The 8,230-nt window shown below is 37.5% G+C and overlaps 1 protein-coding gene across 2 annotated transcripts; it reads right to left on the bottom strand.

Annotated features, from left to right (window-relative positions):
• Positions 1-3,069: 3,069 nt before the first annotated feature.
• On the bottom strand, positions 3,070-7,784 carry LOC127938168 (G-protein coupled receptor 6-like). 2 transcript variants are annotated; one of them, XM_052534605.1, is made up of 2 exons: positions 5,909-7,784; positions 3,070-4,916 (listed from the first exon to the last, which is right to left on the bottom strand). In XM_052534605.1, exon 2 carries the CDS (start codon positions 4,906-4,908, stop codon positions 3,910-3,912), a length of 999 nt encoding a protein of 332 aa, XP_052390565.1. In that variant the 5' UTR covers positions 4,909-4,916; positions 5,909-7,784; the 3' UTR covers positions 3,070-3,909. The 2 variants fall into 2 exon arrangements, with proteins under 2 accessions (XP_052390565.1, XP_052390566.1); XM_052534606.1 differs by having other exon boundaries at positions 5,916-7,784.
• Between the last annotated feature and the right edge of the window lie 446 nt (positions 7,785-8,230).

The following is an 8,230-nucleotide window of genomic DNA, read 5'->3' as shown; positions in this document are numbered from 1 at the left end:
TGGCGGATGGCTTGCGTATAGCGGCCTATAGAAGAAGCTGCTAATAGGGTACATTTCTATGCAACTGAGATATCAGCTTAAAACTAGAAACATAAGGTTGGCTTGAAAAAGCCTAGTCTGAAAGTTAGAAAATATAGATAGATATGTTAGATAGATGTTGATAGCATGTTTTAGCATGATTAGCAGTGTGTTTCTAACATGTTTCTAACATGATTAGCCTTTGGTTAGCTTGTTGTTATCATGTTGCTACCATGATTAGGATGTAGTTAACATGTTGCTATGTTTCTTGCATGAGTAGCATGTTGTAAGCATGATTAACATGTAGTTAGCATATTTTTAACATGTTTAGCATGTTGGTAAAATGTTTTTAGCATGATAAACATTGTTAAACACACTGCTAAGATGTTTTAACATATGTCTAGCATGTTTCAGCATGCTTTAACTTATTGCTAGCATGTTTTAACATGATTTAGCACACTGCTGGAATGTTTTAACATAATTTAATTCATTGCTAGTAGGTTTTAGCACATTGCTACCATGATTAGCATGCTGCTAGCATGAATTAATACATTGATGGCAAGTCTTAGGCTATTTGCTAGGCTAGGCTTGCACTAGTATGTTTTTATTTTAGAATGCATATCTTTTCAGTTAAACCGCTGTTTTAAAATGAATGTGCACTAGTGTAAACAGGGCCTAGATGGAATAGAAACAGTACATGGAAGGGAAGCTTTATAGAGTCTCAAGGGATTCTGGGAGTTTAAATTTGAATTTTGACAGTTGGAGTTTGAATATTCTTGGCTCCTTTGAACATTCCACCAATGTAAGTCTATGGGATTTTTATGATTTTTGATCTTCAATTTTAGGAAAACTGTGAGTCCGATCAGTCTGAAAAGAGCAAGCAACACGAGTCAAAATAGTCTGGAGATCTCCGCTGAGTTTGGTGGTTGTAGCTTGAAAACTCTAGGAGTTTTAGCATATCTTTCTCAAGCCAACCTAAAAAGGCGACTTACTGTCACCCTAAAGACTTTAATGCTGTAAGAATGTGATCATGAACGCCAAAAATATAGGCGTGTGCTGAAACGTCACTCTTTTATGCGTTTATTGAGCTCCTGGGGCACAGAGACTGAAGTATTTACTACAGTCTGCACTTTCATCTAGTACACTAAGTGTGTAAGTGTTGGGCTCGGAGCATTTTCTCTGAATTGAAACATTGCCTGCAATCGATTTCCATAACTATAACTGTGTGTTTATTAGGGATAAGTGTATCGATCCTCAAGTATTAATATAAACTGAAATAGTAGTCTACATAGAATGTTAAAACGTTTTTTCAGATATAAAGTTAGTGGGTATCATTACCCATTTTACTATTAGTAATTTAATAATTGTATAGATTTCATAATTTAAAAGTTCAGTTTAGAATTGTTATATCGGTATCGACGATACTGGCTTTTAAAAGTATCGGTATCGTATCTAAAATAAAATAAGTGGTATCTCCGATCCCTAGTTTTTATGTTTGTATTACTTTTTTGTAAGATTAAACTAACTGTATCCCCCATTTAAGTAGAAAGACCGAAAAATTTTTTTTTTTGTGTAAAACTCCAATAATCAGTTTTTTTACATATTGTATTATTTAGTCATTTTTTTATCTAAATGTCATAACTGGGTTAATTTAATGTTTATTTATTTATTTATATTTTTTTTTTTTTCAAACAAGAATCAAACACAAATATATATATATACTATAATACATTTACATATTTTCCAAAAGTTATATTTATTCACTACTACTTTTGATTGGCCATCAATGGAGAACAACTAAAACTATAATTGTTATCTAATTTGTGCTTTGGATGAGTAGGATTTATTGCTAATTTTAACTTGTTGTGAGGGTAAAAGGGATTTGTCACATTGAGACCCAAAAAACATCATCTCACAGATTTTTGGACTTTGAGTATATATTTCTTCATCTGTTCGAGTTTCACAGTAAACAATAAAATAAAATAAAATAAAAATCTGCATTCTCTGAAATTTCCTCTGGAGATGAGTCTCAATTTCAAGTCCTACATTTCGAAAGTGCTCATGTATTTCATATTATAGTCTTTGGCAAGTTACAATAAAGTTTTTTTGCTTTTTCGTGTTGATTTTTGACAAATAACATTGAAACCAATGGGGATCCAATGTTAAAAAGGGAAGGATGTAATTAGCAGTGCTGAGATGTTACCGGGATGTTCCTGTTCCAACTGCTTCAGTGATGATGGAACTGAATGAATGAATCTGTATGAGCCTCTCGTCCACCCTTGAGCTTAATTAGTGCTGAAGGAGGAAAAATTCATGACTGAGAAGAGCTTCATTAATCAACGAACACAGCAGGTGCTGACAGTGACGACGAACCGAGAGATTCCCAGTGCCTTCTGGTGTCTGTGACTTCACAATTCAGCCAATTTAACCAAAATATGATTTTGTTTTTTAGCATTATAATTAAAGAAACAGTTCACCCAAAAATGGACATTTCCTGAAATCTACTCACCTTCAGACAGTCCAAGATATAGATGAGTTTGTTTCTTTGGAGAAATTTAGCATTGCATCAGTGTCACAGCAATGGATGCTCTCCAAGTGAATGGGTGCCGTCAGAATGAGAGTCTGGTAAAAAATCACAATAATCCACAGCACTCCAGTCCATCAGTGAACATCTGGAGAAGACAAAAGCTTTGTGTTTGAAAGATACAAATCCACCAAGGCAATTTAAACGTCACTAATATAATGGATTTTCAACTCGTAATGCTGGATTTTTTTTTATTTTTTTATCTTCTTCAGATGTTAACTGACGGACTGGAGTGCTGTGGATTATTGTGATGTTTTTATCAGATGTTTGGACTCTCATTCTGATGGCACCCATTCACTTGCAAGGGATCGTGTTTAGGTGTACTGTCACTTTAAATAGATGAAACTCAAAAGAACCACAAGATCCTAAAAGAACTCACACACACACACGCTTACAAACACCCGTTCAGTGATGAAAAAACACTCCATTTGACTTTTCATGTTTTATTTTGTCTTCACTGTAAAAAAAAGTACAGTCATGGACAACTTTACAAAATAGAAAACCCATCACACGAGTAACTCGGCAAACACGTAGGCCTACGCAATACTGCTTTGGCATCTCGATTTGTACAGTAAAGTGCAACATGTTGCTTATAAATAATATAAATATACATTTTTGATGAGGGTCGTTGCTTGTTCACAGCGTGTTGAGACGCCGGGTCTCAGTAAAGTGCAATTGCGCAACAGACACTTCAAGCGCCATATTCATACTTCTGCATGTGACATGAATGATGAATGAGTTTAACCCTATAAAGCCTACTGAAACGCAACTGTATAAGGCCTCAGTGATCAGCATGAGCAATGTCTTCAGTCTCTGATTGATAGTTTAGTGTTTTATCAACTCGAAGCTCTTCCAGTGTAACTGTACAAGCGTCCAGCTCAGATCTCTCCTGATTGTGATCAAGTAAAGGTCAGAATAAGGTCAGTAATATCTCCAGATGAACTCTTCCTGGACTGAAGCAGCTCAGCTTTACTTGATTCTCCATCAATCATGTTTTAGCGTCTCAAATCTGATCCTCAGGATCTTTTGAGGAGCTTTACTTTCACTGTTCCTCAGCGGAGGAATGATCTTCACAAGCCTCCAGAACATCTCACATCTTCTGAGGAGCCTGGATTCCTTCAGCTCTCAATCACTGTGTGGATCATTTACATCTCATCTTACTGAGAGACTCATTACTGGAGATATAAAGTGATCTCATACAATACAACTTGGATGCTTTTGCACAGATTTGGGCCTTTGAAGAATAATAATATGTTTCTTAATGAGCCTTAAAAGCACTGGACTGTTATTTCATAAGTTCTGAGGATCTACACCTCGCTGGGCGATCTGGATCGGTACGAGCCCTTGGTCTGAAAGCAGCCGCAGAAGAGCATGTAGATGGAGCGCTGGATCTCAGTGTTGCGGTAGGCGTAGATGATGGGGTTGATCATGGAGTTGTAGGTGGCGGGGAGCAGCGTGGCGTAAGTGTACACCGACGGATACTCGCGCTCCCCGACCAGACAGTAAATGGCGAAAGGCAGCCAGCTGGCGCCGAACGTGCCCAAGATGATGGCGAGCGTGGAGACGCCCTTCTTGGTGGCCACGTAGTGCGAGGTGGTGAAGAAGTGCTGCTGCAGAGCGATCTGATGCGCGTGGTGACACACTATCTTACAGATCTTGAAGTACAGGCTGAGCATGAGGGCGAAGATGACGAAAAACGACGCGGCGAGGACGGTGAGGTTGGTGCGGTTGAGCGGACGCACGATGCTGCAGGTGGATGCATCATCCAAACAGTTCCAGCCCAAAACGGGCAGCAGTCCCAATCCCAGCGACGCACCCCATGTTCCCACCAGCATCAGATGCACATAATGCAGCGTCTTCTCGGAGAAGTATGTCAAGGCGTTGTAGAGCGACAGGTAGCGGTCAACAGTAATAGCTAACAAGCTACTGATGGACGCTGTGAAGGACGCCACCAGGAATCCGACTGTAATGAGGCTGATGGTCTCAGATGAGACCAGATACTGGAAAGCGAAGTTCAGGATTAATCCCATGCCGGCTAACAGGTCAGCGGTGGCCAGGCTGCCAATCAAGATGAACATTGGGTTGCGAAGCGTCGGTGTGTAGAAGATGATGGCCACCACGATGGCGTTCTCACAGGCGATCACCGTCCCCGACAGGCACAGCATGATGTCCCACGGGTTGACGTGGTACTCGAGGGCCGCGGATGAGAGCGCAAGGGTCCGGTTGTTGTCGAAGTCTTCTGCTTCCAGCCACGAGGACACCGGCAAACCAGCACCGCTCTCGTTGAGCGCCGCACTCTCATTCATCGCTCAGCCTGGAGACAAGACAATGACATCAGATGAGGAAAACCCATAAAAAAACTCATTTTTTCATATCATTTACATGAAGGAAATCATAAAACGTTGGTTTGTGCATAAACCTGAAGTGCAAGATCCTGTTTTGAGAACTAAAAACTGCACAATCAATGTCTTGATGCAATAATACAGAAGTCTTTGTCATGGATTTTACAAGATGTAAAACCACATTATATAATTTGCATGGAGAAATCTGTTTAACGGTTGGCCATTGAAAATCAATTGGAGCTGTCCATGGTGCTGAATCTCAACGGTTTTTTATGTTTTCAAGCAAAATGAGGTGTTTTATTTCAGAATAAACATCATTTTGAAGTTGTTAACTCTTAGTTCAGTATTTTATCAGCAAAGACTGTGTATTTTATAAACGAAAATGAAATAAAAGCCACTGTATAAGCAGATGTGTGACTTCTATTCCTTTGTGAATAAACCTATTTTAAAAGTTATTGATTCTTAGTTCGGTATTTAATCTGTAAAAACAGATTTCACATGAACGAAAAATTAAATAAAAGCCACTATGTGCGCAGATGTATAGTGTTAAAGCAAAAAATGTATTTCTGAGCCATTTGGCTATTGCTTATCAAAGTCGGTTTAAATGTAGATTTTATAATCTCACTTTTATTCATGAAATAAAATAAGTATAAAACGTTTGTTTGCACATAAGTGCACTTTTTTTTTTTTTTGCTGTCTTCGCTTTTGACTGCCATAAGTCTTTTCGATGGACATCACATTTAAAATAATGCATAAAAAAAGATGTAAACCCATGAAATAGTCAAACTGAAAAAAATATTTATTGTCGATGAAAACAAACATGAGCGGCGTTTGCGCTCTCCGTGGTGCTGAAACCAAGAACTTCGCTTCAGGGAAAATAACGCAGTCTGTTTGCGCACAGAATCCTAAAACTTGCACTTCAGATGCAGCATCTAATTTGAGTTTATAATCGGTAAAAACGAACCTTGTACCTTTTCCTTCACATGGAGGAAAACAGAGACGGCTCTCGGCTCTCTTTCTTCAGCTGACCGCTGTGTGTTCCTCTTCAGGTGAATCCTTTACTCCGGTCTGGATTCCCGGACATGAGTCCTGGATCTGGTTTAGTGCACGAGGAGCGGAGAAACACTGACTGGAGCCCGCGGGTCCGAGCGCCGCTAATAAACCCCGATGACGTCAGCGCGCCCCCGCCGAAACCTGCGCGCGCCCGAGCCGATCCACGGCTGAATGATTGCAACTGATGTGCATAGATTAATATATCGATGTCTGATCTAATGCAACATACTGAGCACACGTGAAGCTTGCTGTGATGATTTATGCAATAAGAGAAACTGTATTTTATAAAAGATCTGTTTGCATTCATTTAATTCTGGCAAACTTGGATAATTGTTGACGTCACTTGCTGTTTTGTGTTCATCTGCTTCTCCCATTCGATCTATTTACATGAACTATCTCTCTACAATCAGATACAAAAATAATTTTAACTTATAAATTGAACATTTACTAAAATGGAATGAGAGATTGGATGATAATTTATTGTAGAACTGCCATCAACCTTTACTGCTAATTTAAAAAAATATATATATATATAATCAATTAAGTTACAAACTCAATCCTTCCATCTAACATGTATTTTGATCTGCAGCTACTCATATTAATGAACTGTTTCAGTAGTTAGCACTAAACCGAGAAAAGAGGAGGAACAGACGAATCGATTCAATTGAGTGAGTCATTTACGCTGGAACCGCTCCGATTGATTCAAACTCGTGACTCCGATCATTCAGTTCGAGCGATTCACTTGAAAAACCAGATCAAAAGAGCCGTTTCGAATGTCGACATCGCTTGTAATGGTTTTAAAAAGCACGTAGTGATTGTGAAACGGAGCTTTTCGAAACTCCGAATCAGTTAAAAAACATTTGAGTCGCAAAATGATTGATTCACTGCTTCGAAGCGCTCGAATCGGATCGCGAATCATTCGTTTTAGATAAGGACACAGGAGGTTTGCGAATCTTTCTTCTTTTTAAAAAAACACAATAAAAGATCAAATCATTAAGACAGTACAGTTATTAAAAAAAAAACACACACACACAAATGCAAAATTCCTTAATAAAATGAACCGTGGTTTAACCAAAGAGAGCATGTTCCACAGGTGATTTAGTGACAGAAACATTGAGCATAAACAGTCTGTAATGGAGCTCATGGGGTGAATGTTCTGTTCACATCCTCACAGAGCAGTCTAATATTCACAGTGATCACAGCACCCTCGAGGCCTTTCTGAAGGTCCTTTTACAGCAGGCTCAGAGAGTCAGAGACAGACAGATGACACACATGATGCTCATTACCACAGAGTCGAATCAAAAAGAGAACTCAAAGTTTCTAAAGCTCCACATTTTAAGACTGAAACTAGAGTTGCATGCGCTGAAGAACATGTGAGAGGTGTTTCAATGAAATAACAAGCAACCTAGCAACTGCATTGCAACTCCCTGGCAACATCACGTCAGCGTCAGATGCATAAACAGTGTTAATGACTATATAGTGAGGATAAAACACCTGACAGACATCTGGAAGCTCAGGAGAGTCCAGCTGTGAGAGATACAAACACCTGGAGGAGAAGAAATGGAAAACAGAGCAGGAGAGGGATAGTAACCTGTAGATTAATACTAATATATTAATGTTAATGTCTGGATATGTTTTGCTGTAAATGACAGACTGGCTGAAAATGAATTCATAAACAATTTTGTCAGCTTGATTAGTCTATTTTGTAATTAACTGCTGAAATTCACTCTGATTTGAACCTTAAAAACCAGCTTAATCCGACACACATCATCTATATGTTCTAACTCCAGCTATATGGCATATTTCATAATGTCTCACATATTAGATATTATAGATTATGTATTATACATTTAAATAACTAACATTTATATTATATATTTTCATTTTATATCACAAACATTATATATACGATTTTATATGTATCTGAAAAATAATAATAAGAAACAATATAAAATCACATATGACGTAATTTAAAAAAATATATTTATATATTTTATTTTTATATTATAAACAATGCAATACAATCTATATTTAAAAGTATTTAAAAATGTAATAATTGTAATATGTTATATCAATGTAATGCGATATAATTCATATTCTAAATATATTTTACAAATTTTAATAATTTAATACACATAAAAATAAAGATATTAAATTACATATAATTTAATACATAATTTCACATTTATCATGATTATATATATTTTATATTTAATTTTTTTTATTTATTTAA

The sequence above is a fragment of the Carassius gibelio genome, chromosome A20 (genome assembly GCF_023724105.1).
Source record: "Carassius gibelio isolate Cgi1373 ecotype wild population from Czech Republic chromosome A20, carGib1.2-hapl.c, whole genome shotgun sequence".
Lineage (NCBI taxonomy): Eukaryota > Metazoa > Chordata > Actinopteri > Cypriniformes > Cyprinidae > Carassius > Carassius gibelio.
Note: the sequence above shows the minus strand (reverse complement) of the source record. Positions and strands in the feature narration are given on the sequence as shown.

Coding starts and splice junctions, on each gene's coding strand:
- LOC127938168 (XM_052534605.1), bottom strand. CDS start 4,908: ATGAATGAGAGTGCGGCGCTCAACGAGAGCGGTGCTGGTTTGCCGGTG.